We start from the raw sequence: 28,000 nt of genomic DNA, 5'->3' as shown, positions 1-28,000 counted from the left end.
ATTAGAACAGGCAGTTTCACATATTAAAGAGACCAACATTTTACATTTAAAAAAGTTTAATCTTCAAATTACAGCATAGTATGGGTAATACAAAAATAGCAAAAAGATATAATTTTATTTTTACAATAATCTGGTTTTTCAGGAGTCCACGAGAGTTTCAATCAACAAGTGATTCATACATTTCCTTAGAATATAAATACCATATCAAATGTCACTGCTTTCAATGATACCTGTGTTTTAGTTATTATAAATTACAAACATCTATATGACAAGAATTGGATAAAATACAAAAAATAAAACAGATGATAAATGATAGCAAAGAATACTGTAAAAATAATCTTGAAGTAAAAATAAATGTTCTCTTACAGCTCTCTCAGTAAATGTCACTTGATTTGTCGGACACATTTAAAAAAAAAAAACTAAAGCCATACTCAGATTATAGCGGAAAAACTGTTGCATGTGCCACCGCCTTGAAAGGCTCCTGTATGTTGTGTGAGCTTTTTGAGGATGTTCATAGTGCGCAGAGCAGGAAAGCGCAGAAAGTTCAAATTTGGTGAACGCCAATTGCCGTTTACCTACTTCAACCTTTTCAGAAGTGTCAAATTACAATAGATATCACCTCATGGAGATAAGACAAAACAGATATTGGCTTGGTGAAATATAAGCATTCACACAAATCGTTGTTTGAGTCTATGAAACACAGCAATCTAGTGCTAACAACACCAGCATTGTTTAGTAAAGCGAGACTTGGACTTCTGGACTTTGTCAGAACTCAGAATACACACTAATGTACTGCATACCACATGCTGAATACCCATTCTTAATGTACTGCATACTGCCATCATTAAATCGCCATCATTACAATCTACCACATGGACGCCATTGCAAAGTCTAAAGGGCCAGTTGAGTATTTCCAGTGGGCTCAGATCTCATTATCGAAAGACACATTACGCAACACCTTTGTTTTTCCATTGTAATGTGAATACGCCATAATCGTCTACAGTCATGCTAGCATCTTTTATTTGGTCACACTCGCTTTCAATGTTTTGCTTGTATAATGTTAACCATCTTCGTCTTTTAGCAAGCCTTAACCCTTATTCTTCCTGAGCAGGACATGAATGTCGGTACCAAAATGTGTGGCCTACTATAGTTCTAGTGAAGACAGTAGGATTCATCCTGTTGTGATCATGAATGTCAGGCTTACAAAATGTCATTGCCATACATGCACAAGCTGTGAGATACTTTGGTGTGAACGACTGACATTGCCACGGTGTTAGCATGGCTAAAAATTAAGATATAGTTATATTAAAAAAAAGTAATAATTACATTTGTGGGACAACATCTCATTGAGCCGTATTTTCTCTGTTGAGCATGTTTCCATTGTCCAGTGTACTCACAGTCTATGTACCAGATAACATCTATAAATGTGAGATTTAATCCATGATTAAAAAGAACATGAATGTGTACATAGGTCATGTAGAAAAAAGCATTAACATGTCCACTATACATTAAACACAAATGTACTTTCTAGTGTTCCCCAGCTCTTCCTACATCTATCCAGGGAACATTAATAACATTGATAGTTGGCTTACTGCAAAGGTCTTCAACAAGCATGATAACACACACTGTTACAGTAATATTCACGGCTTATTTTCAGGTTACTTTATTGGTGAAGTAACAGTCCTCAGGGGAGTGGCAGTGTCGCACTGTGAAAAACCAACTCAGTCCTTGAGTTCTTCACACTGTCCTCTCACCATCTGACAAGCAGCCAAGTCCATGTCAGCCTCGCTTCCTTCCTTCAAACCTCCCATGTGGTTTGGTACTGTGTGATGGTGCTCTTAAGCAGTCCGTTGAAATACAAATATAAAAAGACAAAATTAAATTGGCAGCAGTGGAATGGCTTGGATTAGCCACTGTTCATTTTACCGGGCTATACACCAAGCAGCATGCCCATAAAATCTGAACCGTTCTGTATTGTGATTGAAGCGCCGGCTGCGTTGTCCACAAATATGGAGGTGTACTGCCCGACCTGCCGAGGAAATAAAACACAACAGTGATGAAGAAAAGATTACGCAAACACAGATATTTAATGTTGATGTGTTGTTAAGTGTGCTGCTCACCTGGAGCTCCAGCAGCCCCTGAACGCTGACAGTAAATATCTTGCTGTTACTTTCTAAGCCAACAATCATCTCCAAGGAGCTGCAATCACAAAAAGAAGGACATTTTGATGTTAATTTCGTGTTTTACAAAAGATCTGAGTCACATTTTCAATCGTCAAGAACTTGCTTTGTCTCTATTCAGATACTTCCCTTGAACAAAGTCAAATCACACACGCCTGCTGTACCCTTACCGGAAATGACGAGCGCTAGCTAGTGAGCTACAGCTAACTGTACCAAATCATTCTAGACAGCTCAATTAACACTATACAAATCACAATAGGTTCTTATCAACACCAGAATAGTCAACCCAGTCTCACGGCATTTCGTGTTATAGTCACTAAATTAATTTAATCTATCGATTCGTGTTCACCAACACGATGTCGCATTTTTTTCGTGTCTCACAGAATGATTTTAAAAGCAATGTATTTCTATTGGTAGTATGTTTCGTGCCTGCTCCACGTCTTTTTGTCCGTTCGGGTCTTGGAATACCAATAGCTGTGTGTTTCATAAAAACATTTTCTTACTCAATATCTTACCCTAACCCTTTTATTTTAAAATTGTATAATGTCAGAGTTTTCTTGCTGAGAAATGGCTCAGAGCCTCAGAATACTGAAATCTGTATTTTTTGTCATCTTTTTTTCCTTCTAATTTGTTATTATTTGGTGCAGGCACGAAACATACTACCAATAGAAATACATTGCTTCTAAAAATCGTTCTGTGTCAGAATACTGAAATCTGTAATTTTTTTTATCTGTTTTTCCTTCTATTTACATGCTTTTAACACGAAATGCTGTGAGACTGTGTTGGAATAGTGGTACATAACTCAAATAGTGAAGAAAATATAAATATAACTCATATATATATATATCTTATATTCGTATACTGCTGTGTTTACCGAAGCAACCGCAATTGTGAATGGTTGTGTAACCTCTGTTAGGCAGCCAAGATATTGATAGTGTCCAGCTTTTCGGAATCAACTTTTTGACAATTATGACAGCACCATCAGGGTCATGCAACACATTTCGCTATATTTTCGCCTTTGGATGCGCCAATGCCCTCAAAACAGCAAATATTAGTCAAGAACGTGAGACCCAGAACTTGTTTAATTGCTCATTTTAAAAACATCTTCCGACATAAGAAATATGCTTGATTCCTTTCTTACTCAGAATTGAATGAGAAACATATTTTTCACATAAGATTGACTGTCTTTAGAAATAAAAAGCTACTACAAGCAGTTTACCAAATTAGCTTGGCACAAAGACAGGAAATGGGAGATAAAGCTAGCCTGCCATATTGTGTATATTCGAATCCGCAGTGAAACCTCACCAAATAAACGTCATATCTCTTTTTGTAAACTTTGGGCGGTACACATAACACTGTGTAATTGTGACAGAGCAGTGCTAGCTGCTTACTGCTGTTCCAGTCCTTATGCTAAGCTAAGTTAACCGGCTCCAGCTTGTAGCTTCATATTGAGCGTATAAACATCACATTGGTCTTTTTCTCTAACTCTCAGCAAGAAAGCCTCCCAAATGCGACTTTTCTTGATCAACCCTCTGCCCTCAGAGCCTGTATGGCTGGTTGTAACATTTCGACAGGCTTTAACCACACAGGGAGAGCCCTGGCTCCTGTTAAGTGGAAAATGGTACATTTTTATGGCAAATCAATCACGTTGGTCTTCACTCCAACTGCCATCACAATGAGCCTCGTTTCACATTCTCTGCATTTTCATGTGTGGGAGGGCGAGACTTTCTGGGGCTTTGGCTCGAAATAAGTAAAAACCAATGACTCTTTTGGGTTAAGTAAGCCATCATAAGAATATTATGTATATGTTCCCCTAATTGTACCAAGCTAGGAGAGAGGCTGTGGAGCTCTGCAGAGTCCGGGGGAGACTTTAGGGAGCAATTCATTTTTGCAGTTTTCACTGACTTTATGTAAATAGAAATATTGGAAAGAACTCAAAACCTTCCTCCACTGGATTTGCACAAGTAGAAATGCTGTATTAGATACCTCATTATCTCCCTCTCACATCCCAATAAGGGCATTTTACTGCACTGCTGCCGAATAAAACAGGCTGCCTGAAGAGTCAAAGGTGAGTCTGTAAAGATTAGTTAGGCGACAGGGACGAAGGATCCAAGTGAGAGGACATTTCCTTTAAAGACCTGCTCTGCTTTTATACAGGAAATGCCAAACTGGTTCCACACAAACTGTTACAAACAACACCTTTAACAGCTCATAAATACTGGAGACGGTCAAGGCAGCATTGAACACCAATCAATTATGTGTCACACAGGGAAAGTAAAGAATTTCTCAGAATAAAAATGTCAAGAAAGTGTAGTTGTTAGATGATTGTTCTCCAAGATCAGTTGTATTAACTTTTAGTGGTAAAAGGTTAAATGACTGAGCGGCTAAAGTCATGATCAAAGGCCAAAAACTATTCAGGTAAGAAACAGTGTTAGTTAAAGAATGAATTATTATTTGATTCTAGAGTTCATAAGGCTATTTACAGTGGTTATCTACTTTCATTGTCAACTAAGGTTTTATTTACATGAGGCTACTGTATATGCATGTTCACATATAAGTGCAACGTTTGGCGCATCATTTGGGTCTTTGGTCGCACAAAATCGACGGAAAATATGTCAGAATGGAGAGCTACAAGGAAAACTTTCAAAAATATAACAGAAGAAAGCAACACTTTTGCTGTAAATTAAATAGTTACTCGTATTAAAGAGCTCAATATGATGCATCACATTTTCAAAGTATTCATTCAAGAATTGCATTAGCGATATAGCACTGTCCCATAAGGAAGGATACGTAGGAATAAGTTCAGCTGTTTATTTTAACGACGCAATTTACCAAAAGGATGGTGATGAGCGAAAGGTGTTTCTTAAAGCCGACGTCATTCAAAAACCCGAAGCATAAACTGGTCAGAAGGAGATTAAATCTGTAGCAATATTAACCGTGACAATCTACGGTTTAACAGTGTCACCGCCGTAACATCACTTTGCTAAACCGTTAAACTCAATTCTTAGTACACCCATCTGGATAACTACAACAGAAACCAGGTTCATTTGGCCGTTGGTACAGAACCAGGAGGGTATATGCAGGAACCCTGAAGTCAAATGTAATCCCTTTTAAGACCTTTTTGAAGACCCTTTCCATACATTTTAAGACCTCATCTCCACTTGGAGTTCTAACCGGTTACCTTGGCGACACACTTCACCTCACATTGACTATATACAGTATTGATTGTCCTTCCTCCTTATCTTCCAACCATTTGGACGCAAACTTGCATTTCCCCATAACGATGTTGCTTAGCAACCGGCGTAAACGGACCTTCGCGCGCTATCGAGCAGTGAGCGTGCGATGTCCTGTTCAGATGACGTCAAATCCAACGGGATGCCGTAAATAAACTACACAGAATCACACTACACACCTACGCAATGATTACATTCAGGCAGAGTGTAGAACACAACCTCTTTGGAACATTTATATACTTATTGGAAACAAGCTACAAAATGTAATACCTTGGAAATTGCTGTTTAATACTTTTTAATAGCCTTCATTTTCGCTGAATTGATTTATCAACTTGTAATACTTTTTAAGACCCCGCGGACACCCTGAGAACATAGAGGCTGAGATGTTGATGAGTCAAGACAAAATGCACACAGATAATCAACACCTGATAGTGTTAACATCATGTGTTTGCATGGAGAAGAATAGCCAGGTATATCATGTACCCAAATCTGATCCATACTCAGGTTGTAGTGTGCATGTTAAGACACTGAATGGTACAAAATACCTACGTGTATCTATGGCAGAGTGATTCAATGCAGATCAGCACCCGAACATTATCCCTGGCCTTCAGCTGACTCTTGCTCCTCTTCACCTCGTTGTGGTCTGTAAGGAGAGAAACATGTTCACAATCACATGGAGATAATGTCTCGAGCATTGCTCACAAACAAATATATCCCATTTAAGAGGCCGCAACTGAAACCATACAGCTGAACAGTCCAATCTCAGTAACTCGACACAACACGCCTTTCAAACGTTGCTTTTCTCCGTGTCCTGATCTGTATATTTATATTTTTCCCTTTTTCCAAATCCAATAAAGTAAACGTATAAGGCGTGGATTAAACTGTGATAGTTTACTCAAATTTAAGCCGCAGTTGTATATACAGCTAACTAGCGTCTTCGCTGTAGTAAATGTTTGGACATCATAACGTTTGCCTCCTTGAATGGTCCTCTTCTCTCAATAAAAGCTAATATTTTCTTCATTGTTCCTCATCATACTTTTAAAATAGGAATAACTCGCTTTACAGGCAAAACAAGAACAATGCATTTCTTTATTTACATTTCTACTAAAAGTTCAATTGGTGAAGATGTTTAACTTTTTGCATGGGACATGTTGCTTTAACCCCAGTTGTGATGCATGTTTCATGTATGTATTTAAGATCCTTTTAAAGGGTTGTCATTTTAAACCTGGTCAGATGGAAATGTTAAAAAGTCAGACATAGACAGCGTAAAAACACTGTTTGCCTATGATACACAAATTACGCCAATTAAGGACTGTTTCTTTACATGTTTAGACTCTTATTTCCTTTGTATATGTCCTGTAATACTCCACATAAGACAGTGAATGTGACTTACCGATGTGGACGTTAGCAGAGAACTGGTAGATCCCAGTGATGGGAGCCGTGAATCTCCCGGTGGACTGGTCCATCCCCAACCCTCTGAGGAACGCTCCTTTGGCCGGAGGCTGAAAGCACAGAGACATGAAGTTAATACGTTTACATTTCAGAGTGTTAATTCATTCATTCTCTGAGAGCTAATATGCCGGCCTGGTTCACTTGGTCAGCTACAGTTCACCAAGTAAGCTTCAACTATTTCCTCGTTTACCCTGAATCAGAATCAGAAGCAGGTTTATTACCAGGTAAGTTTACACGTACGAGGAATTTGACTTGATGTCATGGTGCATACATAAAAACGTCATTAAAAAATATTAAGAAATAATACAAAATAAAGCACTATTTACACAGAAATAGAATGGAATAAAATATGGAATAAAAATTGGCAGTAATAAAAAAAGAAAACTGTATTCTGTACATTGTGTGCATTAAAGGTGGAGTAGGTAAGTTTCAGAAACCGGCTCGAGTGCACTAAAATGTGAAAGTACACAGCCAAAAAGAATCCGCCCCTTCCTTCAGACTTCCTTACAGAGCACCTCCTCCGCGAGAGCAGGCTGCAGCAACGTTACATATCAGGCAAAGCTAAACACATCTAGGTTAGCAATACTACACAGCCAAAGCAACTCCGATATTGACTTCTCCTAGTTTCCACTTTCTTTTTGTTCTTAATTTGCTCCGTTACATTTTTTCTTTCGCGACCAGTAGACGATGTTGAACCTAACTCTGCCATGGTGAAAGTGGCCGCCTGTTGCTGGCGAGTCATTGAAGTACTGCTGCAATGCACGCCCGATGATGGCACGCCCAATGAGGGCACGAGATACATTTGTGCGTGCACGAGATGGAAGGCTGACAGACAGGGCGGCAATCCAATCCGTTTGGCCGGGCCGGTTAAACTGATTGCTTGTAGTTTTTACAGTATTACGGGTTCCACAGATGACATTTTTTTAATGGATTTTTTGTCAAAGCACTTTAGATATTCATTGCTATCGGGATGTTAAGAGCATTCCATGGAATATAACAAAAAGTGTATCTCGAGCCGGTTTCTGAAACTTACCTACCCCACCTTTAATGTAATGCATAGAATGGTTTGGTTTGACCCAAATCAAGTGTTGGTAAAAACCATAAAACACTGAGTCAAGTGTAGTGAAATATCATGCAGTGGAAATTCTGCAAATGTCACCAAGCTTATGGAACCAATTTGGTGAAGATGTACGTCCTTAATTGGCTTTCTTTTTCTTTAAATATGACACTGCAAAAACATGTACTTATCCCTTCCAAAGCCATATGTAACACGCTTGTACGAACAAAGTGCTGTGTTAGCATGTTAAACAGTTTGGAAAAGCCTAATCCTCCCTCCTGAAACCATGACAGCCCATCCCAACGGGGCATAGTTCTTCCACTACAGCATACCGTTTCAAACAGTGTCTATTTCTGTCCTCTCCACACTTTATTCCAAGTCAGAGACAGAGTGCCTTTTGTACGCTGCCCAGAAAGTGATGTGTATAATTGAAAAAGTAGATATTTGTATCCAGAGAGCCAGTCTGGGTCTCGGAGAGGCAGTGCACGCTTTGCCAGTGCCAGTTACCAGAGAGGGGATGATCCTCTCGTAATTCCCCCACATGCAAACTAAGCGATGATTACCAAACACTCGCTCTTTCAAACACAGTTAGGAAAGAGAAGCAAATGGGTCAGAAACAAAGCGTGAAGCCATGCTGAAGCAGGATTAGCCAAAACCTTTCTTTTTCTACCAAAGCTGAACTGGTTCTTAAAGAATAGAATAGAATATATCTTTATTGTCATCATAAAAAGTACAACGACATTTCTTCGGCAACTCTCACTGCAGTAAAAAATAGACACAAATAAATATATTAATAAATAAGAGTGGTAAAAGCAGAGGTAGTAGCAATGAAAGTGCAACGAGATCAAATTCAATGTCATATTTAAAATGTCTAACTGTGTGTTGTACACAAAGGGTTATAGTAACCAAAGGATGCAAGTACAATAGCCATACATTTTTCTAAATAGTAGTGGTGGCAGTCTTTGAGGGGCGGAGGTGTGTTTGTGAATGTTCACAGTTCTTTTAATGTGCTCTGAGGTTAAACATTTACTTGGTGGTTTCAATTCAAAAAGTACTGTCTGAAAGTTCTGCAGCTCCAGCAGAGTGAAAATAAGGAGCCCCTCCCCACGCCCCTCTGAGAGATATTTGGTTAAAAAGAACACAATGGTGCTCTAGGAGGAGATTCAGGTGATAAGGGGGGGGGAGGGGTTACCTTGGTTGCTGATTGGCTAATGGTTACTCAAGCCAAAAAGTCGTTATGACATCATAAAGTGGCCAAAATCTGATCAGCTCATTTTCAGACGGGTTTTTATAGAAATGGATCAGGACAAAAAGAGAGAGAATCTTTGTTCCTGAAACTTTCAGAGTCTCTTTCCACAGAGGGGACACATGTTGATGTAGAAGAGACGTGAAGAAGTGGATTTTGCATAATAGGTGACCTTTAAACAAACGTACTGTCTGAAAGTTCTGCAGCTCCACCAGAGTCTTCTTGTCGACCACCACGGGTCCTTTGAGCTTGCAGTGGAAAGCCTCCTCGATCCTCCGGTACGAGGTCATCCCCTCCAGCGTGAGCAGGACTGTGGGGAGCTGGCTGGGGCTCGCCTGCCTCTCCAGAGACGCTGCTGCTCGCCTCTCTGTGGCCTCTGACGGAAACACATCCACGTTATTCTACAGTTAGTGTTGGGAAAATACTGAATGTACTCTTCCAATATCAGAGTACACATGATAACAAAAGCCCTACGTAGCTGTGAACATGACAGGATGTATGATTACCTAGAAGAGCATCAGGACTGTTTGAGGCATATGATAGCTATGTGATTAACATGATGATTCAGCCTCTATGGAGAGAGACATATGACAAGCATGCTCATTTCTGACGTGGAGCTAATCTGAAGTAAACATTGAATACTGCTTTCTATTCCTCCATCTTGTGACTGTGTAACTCCCTCTCTTGGATATCAGCATGTGAAGGACACTGTTCAGGAACTAGTTGATGCTCTGTATGTGATGACTCCTTCCATTCTGGAGAGGGTCACAGATACATGGATCCTGAGATTGAAGCTCAAGCCGGTGACGAGTGATTATTAACATTAACAAGTATTCAGAAAAAGTCAGAATTTTGAGATTTTGAGGAAAAAGTCAGAATTTTGAGATTTTGAGAAAAAGTAAAACATTTGAGATTTTGAGAAAAAGTAGACATTTAAATTGTTTGAGAACAAGTCAGAATTTTGAGAACAAGTCAGACTTTTAAGAGAGAGTCAGAATTTTAAGAGTAAGTCAGAATTTTTTGATTTTGAGAAAAAGTCAGAATTTTTTGATTTTCTGAAAAAAGCCAACATTTTGAAAAAAACTCAGTATTTTGTACATGACAGGATATGATTACCTACAAGACCCGATATTCCTCCATCTTGTGACTGTGTAACTGCCTCTCTTGGATATCAGCATGTGAAGGACACTGTTCAGGAACTAGTTGATGCTCTGTGTGTGATGACTACTTCCATTCTGGAGAGGATCATAAATACATGGATCCTGATATTGAAGCTCAAGCTGTTGATGAGTGATATTTTAACATCGATTTTATTCGATAATATGGTCAAATGTAGATTAGATTAGACTTTATTCCAATTGAGTTCTGGGACAATGAAATACAGTAAGCATCTAACCAGAAATGCGTGAGAAGCTTTAAAGGGCCCATTTCATGGCCATTTCTACTGATGAGCCTAGTGGGCGTCTGCGAGACAGTGACACACAGCGAAACCCAGCCCGAACACACACCCGCAGCCTGGCTGGGAGCCTCGCAACGTCCCACCGAGTGTGTGTGTGTGAGGAAGTCCGCGGATTGGTCAAAACGTAACGGCTCCGCGGATTGGTTAATTTGGACCAATCTGCGGAGCCGGTACGCTACGTTACTCTGCCCGAAATACGTCACTATACCCAAGAATTAAACAATGGAAAAAGAGAAATCTCCAACGAGGCGTTCTGGGGCAGCATAGACAGATCTTTTCTGTTTTAGAGTTTTACTCGCTACAGGGTGTACTTTGAGGGTTTGTGACTCTGCAGACCGTTTACATGCAGAAAAACCTTCATAACACACAAGGGGACGGGTAATAACCGGAAAAGCATGACATGGGACCTTTAAAGTGCAATGCAATGTATAGGTACAAGTGTCTAAATACGAGATATATACAAAAGTATATACAGAATGAGTGTAAAATGGATAATATAGACACTTAAAAGGTGAGTTCAAATGTGGTGGACCATATGTGGTAATATTTAACTGAACGACGTTACAGCACTATGCTAGTGTTGGCGTGTTAAATAGGGCTTTGGAAACGATATGTACATGTCGTTGTTGTCATTGTTGTTGTTGTTAAGTCAGAAGTAAAGAGAAAGTATGAAGGAGGACACAAGAAGTAAAAGGATGCAAATCCTCATGAAATGTGTTGACACTTTTATAAATAATGTGAAAGAATATAAGTGAATATTAATAAGTGTCAAACTATAATGTGGCAGACATACATAAGTGCACATCCATATGTTTAAACCTGAAGGTTAAAAATGAATGAATGAGCCGACTTGTGTCCGGGTTGGAAAAACGAACACATGTCTACCTTTAATCATGTCTTTGAACTCCTGCAGAAGGACTTCCTGGGTCACCTCAGCTCCAGGAGATCCAGGAGGTCCCTGAGGGCCGGGAGGACCAGGAGGACCAGGGGGGCCGGGCTAATGGAAGGGAAAACATTCAAAACATTGTCATGCATCCAACTCAATCTCAAAATCACGATGTCTTATTTACCAATCACTGCAAAGTACCAACGCTCATTAATCATGTACACTTGTTTGAAAAACTGCAAGACACACAATCAATCTCTTGGGTTTACCAGGGGTCGTTTGCGTTTGCGACACTTTCCAGGAAAGTTGCCAACAGGTCTTTTAACAAAGTCCATCCATGATCCCAGTGGATCCACCCGCTGGTTGTCAGAAACCTGCAGCAGAGAGAGAAAAACCCCAGAGTTAATCATAGGATAGGAAAATATGAGCATAAATCGATTTCAAGGACATTCACAGTATAACCAATAATGAAGGCATTTATTTTAATCACACTTTTTATGGTTGTAATAAAATAAATAAGACCCTATGAAAAAAAGGCATGTCCCGTTATTGGAAGGCAAGATTTTAATAACCAGGATGTGGACGTTGCTACCGCCATCACACTGTGTTCTCATTCAATAATTACAGCTTTTCAAATACAGATCCATTATGAGTTGTATTTCTTAATAACTTTGCCCAACTGAGGCATGATGCAAAGGAACGCATTTACAAAACTGAACCAAATCCAGAGTAACTTCTTCCAACTATCATTGGAAAAGTCTTGCCTTAAGATACAATTAACTGGTGCCAGACTCTGAAGAAGGTCACACAAGGAAACCTCTCTGTCTCTCCGACTGCAATTCCTGAAAAGAGGCTTTTTTAAAAATTCACCCTCTAAGTTTAGCCACCATTCTTCCCCGAAAGCTTCACCCTGTGCTTATTTCTTTATCCCAGATAACTCACTCAGGTGCCACGTCAGGTCTTATTTGCCCAAAGAGCTCGGATGAATGTAAACAAACCCGCAATTTCTTTTCGGCACATGCATGAACATTTCCATGAGCTCTCTGGTGAAAAATGAGTCTACTACTTATACGTGTGATGTGTGTGGACGTCAATTACTGTAGTTTATAACAACATGTCAGAATAGTCAACACTTTCTCCGTCATCGAAAGACATACAAGTGTTTTATTGTATTAACTTTGCTTATTTAAGTAATGTAATGATGGAAAAATGTCATAAACAAGATAACAAATGTATATACAGCATGTAAACCAGGGTGGGTTTTGATTTAAGATTGTTAGTCTGTTTCCTAATGCGCCATCTTCTTATCTCGAATGACTCCTTAATAATAAATTACTGTATAGGAGACTGGGATCTGGTTTGGAGATAAGAAAAACGCAGTCTATGAAAAACTCACTGGAAGAAACATTTTTATGCAACAACTGGCATGTTTTCATTTTGGTCAAATGTGAAGTTGAAAGAATTCCAGCTTGAATCTTACCCTTCCCTACAAATGTCAAGTGCCTTCAGTGAAGATAGAAGAGGAGATAAAGACGAGGTGAGCTGCCTGAAATGGAATTTGTTTAGGGTTGGCAGCGGGACACGGATCACTTCAAAACTAACATGACCCTTTCTTCACTGTTAAAGACTTGCCTCTTGTTCCGCCACAACAAAGTTACTCCTTGTTTGTCTTTTCAATTTACTGGAATAAAAGCTGTTTTTTTTAAATATTCAGACTTTGCAGCAGCCTCTCTCTCTTTCTCCCCCTCTCCCTCCCTCCCTCCCTCTCTGTGACTTTCTCTTCTCTCTGACAGCAGACAAAATAAACAACTTAACAGGCGCTGAGCCGGCTGTGCATTGGATCGCTCTGTATTTTTGTTGTGATTCTGAGGTTTGGAAACGAATAAAAGCCAGGCTGATTTGGTCAAGACTTGAAATACTTTTTACTCTACTCAATACTGTTTCCATAAGCCGGGGAGCCTGTTGAATAAACCGCTTTTTCCTCTGACATTTCAATTTCTCATATTCATTTACATACCAGCTCTGGAAGCTTTACAAGAAAAGTTTGATATTGTGGGAAATACTTAAACCTGCAATTACTGAGTTATTGGGCGACATGTGAACACCACATTGGTGTATATCATCACCTCTAAAGCTAAGTATGGCTAACTCATTAACAGTTGATATTCACACATCCAGCGGTCACAGAGCTACATTAATATTCTTGTATTCTTCACCAGTTGTGTTTCAGTCCATCTGATTGGTCCAATTTTCACTATTGTTTATTTCTGTTTTTTTAAAAGCTTATGTTGAGTGTTGGGTGACCTTTTATCGAAATGCACAGTTCATTTGAGTTGGGCTTTTATTCTGAAAGGTAACATCAGAAAGAGTGAAACTGTAAAAGGCTGCTGTTGACAATGTTTCTGTGTACACTCGTTACACTCGCCTCCATTATTTTATTTTTTACCCTAATATGCAAAATTGCGACGCTATGTTTTAGCTTGAAGTCAATGGCTCTTGTGCAAAGTATCCTGGTACATGTAGGGACTGATAGCATGGCTCCACGAGTGCAGGAACTCATCTTTCTTGGTCAATATACCTGTAGCTTTCACCACAAACAATGATTGGACATCAACATAAAAGCAATTGTTTTGTGAGAAATGCTAAGCTTAGCTAACTGGCTTCATTTTTATAGCATATCGTATTTCCCAAACTACTTCTTTAAATTGGTCGCTATAACGCTTTTTATTACACTATCGGTGATAGGCTTAGGGGCGAGACATCTCTAAGCGCCAATCACCACAGAGCCGGCCAGCTAACCAATCAGAGCACACTGGGCTCTGGTTTCAGACAGAGGGTGAAAAGAGGTGCTGCAGCCAAGGCAGTATGAGAACAATAAAGAGCTTTCTGAAATCATGTAAACATGTCACAGTAGAAACACAACATACAAACATGAACCTGAAAATGAGCAGAATAGGGCCCCTTTAACATACCAGACTTGTAAGCTTGAACAAATATTAACGTGTTGACGAGTGATGGCAGGGGGTTGCGGTGGTGCTGGAGTCGTACTACTGTAGTATTCCCCGCCTGTGGCAGTTGGAGTACATTTCCACTGGGATTGATTGTAAAACTGTGAAGACACCCACCTAATTATGAGAGCCAGTGGGCGCTGATTCTTTCAAAAAGCTCCACGTATATTTTGTTAAATCAGTGTCATAGATCATCGTGTTGCTGTTCCAGAGATATGAAACATGTTGGCCCACACATGTGACTGATAATTATACATCTTAGCCATACCCTACATAATAATAAAACAGCATATCATTTCCAGGAAATCAGCCGTACTCTGGGCTTGTTATCCTCTTTAAAACACGCCATTGTAATTAAACCATTAAAACCTTGCCCTCAAGGATTTTCTGTGCTCAGGGAAGACAGGCTATGAGCAAGGTAATTATTACCTTCATTTCTGAGCTGAAAAATAACAGCAAATCATTGTATAAATAATCCAATCATCAGCTTAAGGAATGCTCAGCTTTTTCCATTTTCTGTTTTAAGCACTGTCAGAGTGTAACATACGCTATTTAGTGACAGCTGGGATGGCTCACACAACATGCCAAAAAGAAAATCGGATTCATTGTATGCAGGTGAGTCTCCGTCTCGACTGAAAACATCAAAGACTGCACACATGAAAACCATATTGCTTGATGACACAGAAAAAACCTGTCAGGAGCATTCAATCTCTCACTGGCTGCTATTGACCGTGGCGTATACAGTAAACGTCGGATTCCCTCCCAGAGCTCTGTATCAGCACGTACAAATGGTGAACAAAGTGGGGAGGGAATCAGACCCAGGTATCAGTCTGAGAGCTGATGAAGAACACCAGGGCTCTGGCTTTGATCAGCGCTGATGTACGAGTGCCTCAAAGTGGCCTCGTCTGTCAGCAGGTGTGAGCGCACGCCTCTCCAGCACGGACCGAGGGAATGTGTCGGGGCGTTCTGTCTGAAGGTGAGAAACTGTAAGTCATCGAGACAGTGTTTATCTTCGTTGACGGAGATTTAAATCATGACACATTACTGAGGCTTCAGATCTTAAGAATGGGGCGCATTGTGTCCAGGGTCTGAGTATAAGCACTAACACAACAATGTAGAGATACTCCATCACAAGGAAAAGCCTTGCATTCAATGTTTTACAGTCAGAGAACAGTGTGTGTGTGTGAGCAGGAAGAATTAATAATACTGAACCAAACCCATCCTGCAAAGCTGGCCTGAAATGCATCCAAACCCCAACAGATCACGCCCTGCCATTATTTCTTCTCTGCCTCTCGCTTTTCTTTTTACCTTCTCCTTCATTTTTAATGAAGTTATTAAATATGAGGCCTTTAAATCAATAACATGTATTTATTTTTATAATTTAGCATTTGTACTTACTGTATTGATTAATCCAAATTGTCTACATTAGTATACACAAATTAGTGTTTATGAAAGCAATAGATTCTTGACAATTATGAATCAGATGTAAGCACACTTTTACTTTTTGATTAAGGACTTAAAGAGGACATATACCGCTCTTTCTCAGGTTCACATTAGTATTTAGTGTCTCTACTGGGACATGTCTCCGTGCTTTAATGTTCATAAAGCTCTTTATTTTTCTCATACTGCCTGTGCTGCAGCACCTCTTTTCACCCTCTGTCTGAAACCAGAGCCCAGTCCGCTCTCAATAGGAGCTTTCACACCGGAGTACTTTTCCATTTTAGTTCCGATAGTTCATGAGAACTTTTTCCCCCCTTTTTAGTCCCTGCTAGAGAGCAGGGACTTTCCTGGGAGAAAAAGGTTCCAATTTCTGATTGGCTGGGCGAGTTGCAAACCATGCCCCGTAAAACTCTGAAAAGTTTTGTGAAGCCGCCATTTTATTTGCTGGCATTAGCATTATTAGCATTAGCATTAGCCCCGCGCACCAACAGAGAGAGAATAACTTATGGCAATGCAAAAGAAAACATGGGAGTGGTGGAGATCAGGAGGTGTCGGCGTTCTGGCGATTTACCCGGAAGGCTTCAGTAGAAGCTGCTGGGAGTCCCAGCAGCTTCTACTGAAGCCAGTCGCCAACTCCGGGGACTTCCGGCCGGGGACTTCGGGTGGCAGTATACGCCGTGAAGTTGTTTGCAGCCTGCCGGTAAACCCAAAGCAGAAGAAGAAGAAGTGACGTCAGCGGCTTCATTTGACTAATCCTCCCTCAGGGACTTATTCCATTGTGAACGCGATAGTTCTGACGAACTAAGTACTGGGAACTTAGTAGTTGGTGTGAAAGCGCCTATTGGTTAGCTGGCCGGCTCTGCTGTGATTGGTCAATCGCTTAGAGATGTCCCGCCCCTTAGCCTACCAAGTACAATGTGTTTTGAGCTCTAGCCAATAGAAGCCTGAGTGTTACATACAGTAGCGATGTCACTATGTTACAGAAATTAACAAAGGAATCTAATGGAGGCGTCTCACGCAAAGGGGGAGTGTTTGGAAGAGAAATTCCCTACGTTCAGATTTTAGCCTGACCATTTGCACATGCACAAAAACTTATATAACACACTAAAGGAAAGGGAAACCCCAAAAAGCACAATAGGGCCTCTTTAAGTAAACAATTTGGGAAATACACTTCTGGCAGAGAAATTCACAAGAAAAGTTGATACCAGTGGATTGTTAGCTGGAAACAGGTCGAGCCTCAAAGCGAGCCTGGTTCTATCCAACAGTTACACAACCTTAGAGTAGTTGCCAGTGAACAAGCAGAGACCCCAGGAAGTTACTGCGCCCAGCCAAGAAATAGTCCATCACACAACCCCTTCGTTAAATGACGTGTTAATTAGTGACTTTAGCGGTGTTGGCAGGCTGATTTGTTACCGTTGGATAAAGCCAGGCTAGCTGTTTCCCCCTGTTCACAGTCTTTATGCTAAGCTAAGCTAACCACGAGCTGGAGCCTTGCATTGAACAGATCATTATTGGAGAGGTATATTAACTTTCTGGCACAAAGAAAATAAGCCTTCTCCTTACAAACATGCAAGATAAACTTTGTTGAGTAATAAGGTACTCAAAAATGTAGAGTCCTAACGTAGCATATAATATAAATACTCAAGTACAAATACCACAAGATTGTACTCAACCACAATATTTATTTGACTACACTGAGTTGCTCTCACCACTTTTCTTGTGTACCCATGGCACACAATAAAAATCTACAGTTTGTTTTATTAGTCGAAAGCAAAGCGGGGTTTAGAGTTTTCTTTGGATCAATTACTGAATTCATAATTGCTGATGATTCACATTAGGAGTTTTTTATTACGTTAAAAAAAATCATTTAATTTGGCATGGTTTATTTCTTTTTACATGCATGACTTCAAGTGTATTTGTCATGTCGTTAGGAGAAAATTGCGTTGAATTTATTTAAAGCAATAAAAGAAGAAATATTTCCCTGGGGCTGCATGCCACCAAAAACACAAACACCACTGTTAAAACATGTTCTGGAGCCGACACCAGACGCTGAAACTCTACTCCATCGAGGCAGCTCCTGAATTCCTCCTTGGGTACATACCTTAATCTATTTTCTGTGTCATCTGCTCGTCTACCTGTTCGCACACCAGCGGTGGGAAGTAACTAAGTACATTTACTCAAGAAATGTGCTTAAGTGCAATTTTGATACTTTACTTGAGTATTTCCGTTTTTTGCTACTTTTTACTTCTACTCCACTTCAACTCAAGGGGTAAATCATGTGCTGTACATTTACTCCACTAAATGTTTTTGTAGTTACTTTGCAGGTTTGCATTAATGATGTGAAATATAAACAACACATAAATCAAACATGAGTTCCACCTGGAGTAAATCCAGAAGCTACCCTGCAGTGCAGTATACAAAGTGATTAAAACTAGCTGCACCTTCACCAGCTTTGAGAACAATTTAATGATCAATAATTATAAAACACATCATATATATTATTCTGAAATGGATCTGCTTGATGAGTGCTTTCACTTTTTTTACTCTAAGTATATTTTGATGGTAATTCGTCTCTACTTTTACTTGAGTAACCTTTTGAATGCAGGACTTTTACTTGTAACAGAGTATTCCTACACTCTGGTACGTTTAATTTTACTCAAGTATAAGATCTGAGTACTTCTACTTTTACTCAAGTATAAGATCTGAGTACTTCTACTTTTACTCAAGTATAAGATCTGAGTACTTCTACTTTTACTCAAGTATAAGATCTCAGTACTGTCACACACACAGGATGACATGAAACCTTTTTGTTGCTGCAAATATAAAAAGCTGCACGGGCAGGTTTCAGAGGTTGGACAGGATGATGGAAAGCCTTCTTTAATCCCTTGTTTTCCCATCTCCACACTGCTCCCTGTGCAGTCATCCACGCATGGTTGGGATCAGGCAGGGATCCCCAGGCAGGACGAGGGGATCCTGCTAACCTGCGTGCATCCCAGTCGTCATGCCCCCCCCCGCCGTGTTCCCCCCCACTGCACTTCACACACACAGATTGCCTTGAAGATTTATCGCCGACGAGCTAAATACAGTTAGGCATGCAATGTTGACTCTGTACTCCTCTCACACTGTGTTATTACTCAATTGGCAAGCACCGTGTGCAAAACATAATTACTCTATCAGACTATGAGGATGCTGTTATTAGTGCAACACATGCTGAAGAAACACGACTTGGAAGTGTAAATGAAATATAGTTATTATATAATAATACAGTGGAACATGCTTCTTATAACATGGTGGATGTTGTCCCAACAGAAGGTGTGTATACATTTATGATGTGTGAGAGAAAGTGAATACATTTGTGTTTATGCTCAAGAGATCACCCAAGACAATCTTGGCTTCCTCCAGACATAAAAAAGCAATAGACGCTGAAAAAGACTTTGAACGATGTGTGACATCTGTTTTGTGTACGAATTATAGCTTTGAGATTGAAGTGAGTGCTCATTTTCCCTGTGGTAGGTAGAACGAGCTGATGAAAAGCTCCAGTGATCCGGATCCAGACCAGGTTTGCCCTGTGGCTCGACTGTGGGCAACATGTCAGGTAAGAAGTCATTAGACCCGCCTCCTTTTATATAAATCATCATGATGCATAGGTATACTATGTAAATGGTGTTTGGTTTCTTTTCTAACATTTGTAAAGCAGCCAATTTGCCCTATGTTGTGTTGGATTACAACTTTTAAGTAGTTGGTGTAATGTGACAAACTCAGAAACCATAAGTCATATAACGCAAATAAAAATATATAGATGCCAAAAACAAAGACCTTTATTTTTAAAGGAATTGTCCAGTGTTTTAGGAAATAGTTACAATCTTGCCGAGAACAGGATGTAACATCAGTACCATTATCAGGTTTTTTGGTAAATCTGAAGTTAGCTGCAGACACTTAGCTTAGCATAATAATAATAATAATTTGGATTTTGATAGCGCCTTTCATGAGACCCAATGTCGTTTACAAGGAAGAACAGGAGTATAAACAAACATAACAAACATAACAAAAACAAAAGGAAGTCAGACGAACAGTTATACAGCCAAAACAAAACAGCCAAAGGCCTTGGCAGACAGATGGGATTTGAGGGCCCTTTTGAAGGCGTCAGGCGTGGGGATGTTGTGGATCTCCGCAGGGAGAGCGTTCCAGAGAGTGGAGGCTGCCATACTGAAGGCTCTGTCCACGAAGGTTCACAGGTTGGTGCGGGGGGCCAGAGTCTGAAGACCGCAGGTTCCGGGGCGGGGCATGTGGGAAAAACAGCGAGCCAGCTAGCAGCTAGCACCATTATTTTGCATAAAAACTGCAAATGGCGGCAAACAGCTAGCCTTGTTCTGTTACGGTACGTCTACACTACAGGCATCAAAAAATGCTTTCAACGCTTCGCCCATTCACTTGAATGGGGTGACGTAGAAGATTTTTCATCTTCGCCGAACTGCATTGTGGGGAGCATGGCATGGCTTTGCAAGCATCGTGAGCATCTATCGGCATCAGCCAATCAAATCCCATTTATGCAAATCCCGGCAGTGCGAGCGCTAGCCAATCAAACCGCGTGCAAGCTGGGAGAGCCAGACCGCAGTTCATTTCCTCATATTCCAAACGAGATATTACGGTAGCAAATCACCCGGTTCTTTACGACCAGAACTATTTACCGGGATACAAACCGGAGGAACCAGGCATGGAGGAAGGTGGCAGAGACAGTGGGTGAAACTGATAGTTTTTTCGCCTGTTTGGAGAGTTTATATCCAGTTTACTTCGTTTTAACATTGCTATTGCTTTGTATGTCGGGGGCGGGAGGTTCATGTGATTGGTTGCTCGCAAAAAATCGCCAAGCTTCAGACACGCCCAGCTCCAAGATTTTTTCATGCCTGTAGTGTAGACGGGCCGTTAGAAGGAACCAATATCTGTCTAAAAGAGTGATTCTAAATTGTTTTTATAAAGTGTACAAAAACCAGAGCTTTTAACAGAGTGCAAGCGAAAAGTATAAACCCCCAAATGTTGTTAGCTTCGGATATAGCTAGACTAGATGTTTACTACGTTTCCAGTATTTATGCTAAAGCTAAGCTAACCCTACGCTGGATGTTGCTTCATATTCACTGTACAGAAAAGAAAGTTGATATATTTGTTGTTCTCTTCTAGAAAACGAGTCAGCGTTTTCCCCAAAATGTAATTTCAATATCATGTTTTTGGAATCTATTATATTTTCCATAGGGAATTGCAACACTAAATATTTAAGTGTCATCACAATTTTCTTTGTATAACTGACTATTATGCATTTTGAAGGTCATCTAAAATGCCATCATCCATTGTTAATTAAACAGCCATTGTTGACCAATGCAATGTTGCAATCATTAGGAAATCATGGTTTCAGAAACAGGACCGGCGCATGATAAGAATCAGGCAAGATTAAGGGATTGCGATAAATCTGGAATCAATCTGAAGCTATTTATAAATCAAAATGAATCCAAATAAAACAGTTGCTCTATGTCTGTGCAAGGGAAACATAACACTGTGTGTGGTTTATGTTACTTGTAGATTTCAGAAAAGACTTTGCTTTCTCTCTCATGATTTCATTGGGTCATTTGAAATGTGAAAGGAACTTTTTAGTCGTCGGACATGTTGAAAGCAGAGGTCACTGACTGAAGGTAGTTCACACCATCAGTAGTGTTGGAGAGGAGTGTGCTCTCACAGTGGCGCTGTTTCCTGTGGGACTCGGCCTTGTCTCTTATGTATGAGTTTATCCAAAAGGTCCCACACACTGCTGCATTAATCATCACTGGGGATGAGAGAGAGGAAACAAAAACCCTCGCCTGGGGCTTAACCCAGCCATTACTCAACGCGCCAGGCGTGATGTTTGACTTGACTCCCTCAATTACAGCCATCACAGACCCCTCACAGATCCCTCTCCGCTCCACAATGACAGATTCCTCTCATCTTTTGGAGAGCAGAGCAATAAGGCTTTACACACATGCACCTTTGACATATTGCTCATTCAACAAAAAAAAAGTACAACTTGACGGTTCACAGAGATTGTTTGAAAGTGTACTTCACTTATCATCTCATTAGAGAAATTCCACTGGCGGCACAACTCCACACCTCGGTATTGTGATCACTTTCAAAAATGGGAAAATCTCCCGAGGAATGCGGAGAACACGCTGCCAGAAGCCCACACACAGGATTGGTCAGACAGAAAGCGTATGCCATCATAAGAAACTGTTTCCACTGGGCACAAGGGGGAAACATGTAAATGTGGAGCGTAAATGTTTGGCTTGTTTGAGAACACACATTTCTCGCCAAGAGGGTGGACGACGTGTTGTTTTCTCTGGGATCTAACAGATGTGTAATAGGATCAACGTATTATTTAACCAAAGAAAGCAATTTTACCACTTTTTACCATACGTGCAGAGGTGGGACGAGTGCTCAGAGCTTGTACTTGAGTATAAGTAGAAGTAAGTGTAGGAATACTCTGTAGTCCTGCATTCAAAATGTTGCTCAAGTAAAAAGTAAAACAAGTATTAGAATCAAAATATACTTTGAGAACCAAAAGTAAAATCCTTATTGTGTTCTCACAGCTGGTAACGGTGCAGCTAGTTTGAATGACTTTGTATACTGCAGGGTAGCTGGTGGATTTACTCCAGGTGGAACTAAAGTCTGATTCAAGAGTTGATTATATTTCACATCGTTAGGTATTAAACAAATGTAGTGGAATCAAAGTACAATTGTCTTGCGATAGAAGTACAAAGCAGCAAAACATTGAAATACTCGAGTAAAGCCCCTCAAAAATATACTTAAGTACAGTACTCTTAAGTAAATCCTTTTAGTTCCTTTACACCACTGCCTGTGTGGCATGCTTCTTCTTCTTCTACTTCTTTTTTTAAGGGGGTTGCGCCATCAACAAATACACTCTTAAACACAACCACTTCCACAGATGTCAAGCTCAGGTTCTCATCAGAGGTGACAATGTTTGGCAGAGACACTATCTGGCATAACACTGCGTCTTAAGTGTGATTATGTCATTACCCTCTGATTGTGGGAGAGGAGATGAAAAGAATGTTAGAGAGGGAGGCGCGGGGGGCTAATCCTCGCCGAGGTGTTCCCTTTCAGGACCCTTTCTATGGGGCTTTGTGAGGGGCTTATAGGCATGCTGCCCCAGTTTTTCGGGGCCGCACCGCCCCTATCGGATGTCCCAGACACAGCGGAGTCAGACCGGGGCTTGTGAATGACAGAATCAATGGGCTGGGAAACAACATCGTCTTTAAATATCTGCCCACCTATAACTTTCCCAGGAGTTACATCATGGCAGAGGGACCCCAGGGGGAATAGTCAGAGGTGGGAGACGTACTCAGATCTTGTAAAGTTAAAGTAGAAGTACCAGAGTGTAGTAATACTCTGTTTCAAGTCAAAAGTACTGCATTCAAAATGTTACTCAAGTTAAAGTAGAAAAGTATCAGCATCAAAATATACTTAAAGTACCAAAAGTAAAAGTAGTCATTGTGCAGATTGGTCCATTTCAGAATAATATATATGTTATGTTTTATAATGATTGATCATTAAAGTGTTTACCAGATAGTTTGAATGACTTTGTATACTGCAGGGTAGCTTGTGGATTTACTCCAGGTGGAACTGAAGTCGGATTCAGAATCAGAAACAGGTTTATTGCCAACTAGGTTTACACATACGAAGAATCTGCCTTGGTGTGTACTGTGTATATGAAGCACATAAACACAGATTGTAAGAAAAACAACCACAAAGAAAATGTTAATTAAATAAAGTTAAGTGCAGTATTTGTTATGAAAAGTGTTGTTTATTTCACATCTAGGCAAATCTCCAAAGTAAAGGTATCAAATAAATGTAATGGAGTAAAAGTACAATATTTACCTCTGAATTGTAGTGGAGTAGAAGTAAAGAGAGAAGCAAATACTTGAAATACTCAAGTAAAGTACAAGTCCCTCAAAATTGTACTTAAGGACGGTACTTGAGTATATCTACTTAGTTACTTTACTCCACTGCTTTGTATTAAGGTAAGTGTAACAATACTTCTTCCATCACTGTTGCTTTTGAATTTTTCTACCTTTTCTTTTCTAAAATAATTCCCACTTTTCCGTTCCTCGCCATGAATATGCATAAGCTTGACACAAATTGAAATACTCAACAAAGGCACAAGTCCCTAAAAAATGTACTTTAGTAGAGTACTTGAGTTAAAGGTCCCCTATTATACTGTTTTTCATCAATATATTACAGGTCTCAGATATATACAAAACATGTCTCTGAAGTGTTTGGCTCCAAACACCAAACAGATCATCGCAGCATTACCCATAATCCCCTCTGTTTCAGCCCTGTTTCCAAAGTGCTGATTCTCTGTCTGTTACTTTAGATGAAAATAAGGAGCCCCTCCCCACGCCCCTCTGAGAGATATTTGGTTAAAAAGAACACAATGGTGCTCTAGGAGGAGATTCAGGTGATAAGGTGGGGGGGAGGGGGTTACCTTGGTTGCTGATTGGCTAATGGTTACTCAAGCCAAAACATCGTTATGACATCATAAAGTGGCCAAAATCTGATCGGCTCATTTTCAGACAGGTTTTTATAGAAATGGATCAGGACAAAAAGAGAGAGAATCTTTGTTCCTGAAACTTTCAGAGTCTCTTTCCACAGAGGGGACACATGTTGATGTAGAAAAGACATGAACAAGTTGCATAATAGGTCCCCTTTAATATACTTAGTTACATTACACCACTGGAAATAGTGTTAGTGAAGACACCCCCGGCCCCCCCAGTGGGGTGCGTCTCCATCAGACTTGAGGGTTGACACAAGGTCATCCTTCATAGCCTCTGCTTTAACAGGGCCAAACCAAGTCAAATAAACACCGGCAGCCACAACCACCTACAATGTGTTCTTACAGATACAAAGGAGACCTCACCGCGTGGTTTTGAGGCGGGGAAGGTTACGGTTGGAGGCCGGCGGCTGGTCGGAGCTGAGCGCTGGTATATAGGGCAGCGAAAAGTTATATGAGAATGCCAACATAATGGGTGGGCTGGAAGCTAAACAAATAGCCTGTTGGAAAACCCTCGCAAATATGCAACACCAGCAAGAAACCAATAAATAACAGGGGCCAACTGTTGCTGCTTAAAAAATGAATTTTACCACTGTGATTCAGTTTGGCTGGAGGTTATTATAAGGAAAACAACATTGGTTTTTACTTAGAGATCACTTTTTCCATTTTTCTCTCGGAAAACAATTTTATTTCTTATTCTTCAACTTGATTTATTTGGTTTATGATTGTATTTCCTGCTTATACAGTATAATACATTGAACCACTTTAATGCAGTATTGCTGTTTTTAAATAGCAACTTCTAGACTGAAAACCTTAGACATTGACTTTATTATGTCAACACATTTCACATAACTGTATTAGGTTAGTTGAAAGCAATAATATTAAGTTGAACCTAATATCTTTTATTTCAACTTAATATTATTGCTTTCAACTAACCTTGTGTGAAATCTGTTGACATAATACATTTGATTAAAGTCAACGTAACAGGTTTTTTCAGAGTAATTAATGATCTTATCTTATTGTATCTAATCTTATCTCCCTCTGGCTGATACTAGTAACTTTCCTACATCCTGATTTGTTCACTTAAGCCGGGAAATTGGTGTGAGACACCCGCGGCGCGCACTAATTGATGCATTGATCAGCTTTTAGATGTCCACATTCCTGGCATACCTCGGAAGTCATCCATTTGGCGTTTCACACATTTTGCTCCGTCTAACTGTCTGAAGCTTGACCCGGCAGGGCACACCTGTCTGTCCAAAGCTTTCTACCTTTGCCATCATTAATTTGCCTTGCATATTGCCTGTGCTGACAAGAAATCTGCACATATCTCACATTTCTGCAGCTTGACTCCAAACACTTGTGTGTGCAATTTCATCATAATGGAGAAATGCATGAATGTAACAGATATGCAACACGCTTAAATATCAGATTCATATTGAGATTTACCTTGACGCTTCCACCGACCTCTTCGCTGTTGGACATGGTAGCGTTGAAAGTCTCCGTCTGTTGTGGTGTGACCTCCTTTGGCCTTTTTCTCTCCTTCTTGGCATCCACCCCATGCAGAAGAAAGCACTGAGTCCAAAACACTGCAGCCACCACGGCCAGAGGCCCAGCCCCACACCACATCTTCACACTCTGTCAAATCAGCACCAGAATCCCTGCAGAAACCGCCCGGATCTCCTGCGAAAGGACAAGCTGAGGATGCCCACAAGGCTCACAAACTCAGAGGAGACTGTAGGAATGCAGCTTCAGGGACTCCCCGTCCAAAAGACTGTCAGACTGACTGCTGCCGCCGCTCTCCCTCTTGATGAGCGCTCAGCCAGCGTTGCAGGGGCACCGTGTTATAACTCTAGCCAGAAAGCTAGGAGGCTTACTCAACTATGAAATGTGTCAAGCAGAATGGTCCAAGGGAATGACAGATCGGCGCAGATCTGACAGCAAATAAACCCATTAGTGAGATTTTTCACGCTTTCTGCTCTGTTGGGGGGTGAGGTGTAGAAGGAGGGAGGGAGGGATGGAGGGAGTGGGGGGGGGGGGGGTACAGGGGGCAAAAGAAGAGGCAGAGAGGAGGGGTCGTCCAAAAGCTGAGGGTGGGCTGGAGATGGATGGCAATATTCCCCCCCTTTCCTGCTGTTTCTCACACTGAGCAGTGGATCCAGTCTCCAGTAAAGTTGTGTGGAAAAGCTTCATAAAAAAAAGTTGGCAATGTTTACCAGAAGATGCAGACGAGTGTCCGAACACCATGCACCCTGCGGGGGATGCAGAGTGAAGACAAAGCCCAAGAGGAGATGATGAGGTCAAGTTGTGATGTTCTTCTGGACTCCTCACTGCAATCACAAGACTTTACAGGTAGCTCTTCTAAAATAACTCGTGCTAAATCTCCCACAATGCATCAAGCCATGTGCAAGTTTCACGTCAGAAGGCAGTGATTTGTTGTCTGGTAGCTCTCTGTTTCCTAGTCCCTCTGGTCTCAGTTGCTCCTCTGCTCCGACTGAGCTTACAGGAGGGCTCACAGTGGAGTTTTATCATCACCCTTTCTCCCCCTTCTCCCACTCCCTCTCTCTGTTTCTCTCCCTGTTGGCAACCTCACTGGCTTATTCAGCTCTGCTTTATCTCATAGGTGAAATGTTCAAGGTTCTTTGGCAGACAAGTTGTGTGTGTAAAATGTGTGTATCTGCCTGAGAGTGTCTGTCATTTGGGTTTCATATTTACCAAAGTCCTGTGTTTACATCCAGGCAAGAAATAGAAATGCACTTTTTTATGACCCCGAGGCATTATCTTGTGAAATCTGCTGCTTCAAAACCGTGCCAAAAAACTCTGATCCTGCCAAATACAACAGTGTAAACATGTTTTGTTCTGTGTTGATGTTCAGCAAAGTTTCACTTTCTAAATGCTCTGTTAGGAAAAAAGGATTTGAGGTAAGTACTAATATTTGAAGCACTGTAAATTGCAGGTTATTAGAAAAATAATACATGACTGATGTGGACAAATTATTGGTCTGGGTGTTCCTGCAATCAGCTCATTTGTCCAAAAGGAATTCCGCCCTCTCATACTCTTATTAGAATAAATAACATGTTAGCTACCAGGTTTTTTTTCACTTCACATCTTGCATGTTTAGACTGCTTTTTCCTGCACTTGATATTATTAGATTTGAACACAGTGCCACCCAGAGGCAGCAGCCTGCAGTGCAAACAAATAAACTACCTTTCCAGTATGACTCGGTATGGCTCCATTCATTCTCCATACTTCTGCAACCCTAGTTCCTGTTTCCTCTGGCACGTCAGTCCAAATGCCTGACCTAACCCCAGTCAAGTCTTCCACAGGTAAACAGAACGTTGCCGGAAATTATGAATATTTTCCTTCAAAATAAAATACATCCAGGTTGTTTGTGTTGAAATTGAAGTTCGTTTTCTATTACAGCTCATGTGTTGTGCTATTTACACCATGTATCC

At 40.6% G+C, this 28,000-nt stretch overlaps 1 protein-coding gene across 1 annotated transcript; it reads right to left on the bottom strand.

Moving 5' to 3' along the window:
- Positions 1-38: 38 nt before the first annotated feature.
- Positions 39-27,806, bottom strand: c1qtnf12 (C1q and TNF related 12). Its single transcript, XM_079679521.1, has 8 exons — positions 25,995-27,806; positions 11,783-11,887; positions 11,513-11,624; positions 9,357-9,544; positions 6,807-6,915; positions 5,963-6,056; positions 2,121-2,199; positions 39-2,029 (listed from the first exon to the last, which is right to left on the bottom strand). Exons 1-8 carry the CDS (start codon positions 26,172-26,174, stop codon positions 1,931-1,933), a joined length of 966 nt encoding a protein of 321 aa, XP_079535647.1. The 5' UTR covers positions 26,175-27,806; the 3' UTR covers positions 39-1,930.
- Positions 27,807-28,000: the final 194 nt, after the last annotated feature.

This window comes from Notothenia rossii (assembly GCF_949606895.1).
Source record: "Notothenia rossii genome assembly, chromosome: 4".
In the NCBI taxonomy this organism is placed as follows: Eukaryota; Metazoa; Chordata; class Actinopteri; order Perciformes; family Nototheniidae; genus Notothenia; species Notothenia rossii.
Note: the sequence above shows the minus strand (reverse complement) of the source record. Positions and strands in the feature narration are given on the sequence as shown.

What these genes read in the sequence shown, in the direction of transcription:
- c1qtnf12 (XM_079679521.1), bottom strand. Translation starts at nt 26,174, where the DNA reads ATGTGGTGTGGGGCTGGGCCTCTGGCCGTGGTGGCTGCAGTGTTTTGG. An exon ending in AGGTCGGTGGAAGCGTCAAG is followed by an intron (nt 11,888 to 25,994) that starts GTAAATCTCAAT and finishes TCTCTGCTGCAG; the next exon opens with GTTTCTGACAACCAGCGGGT. An exon ending in GCAAACGCAAACGACCCCTG is followed by an intron (nt 11,625 to 11,782) that starts GTAAACCCAAGA and finishes CCCTTCCATTAG; the next exon opens with CCCGGCCCCCCTGGTCCTCC.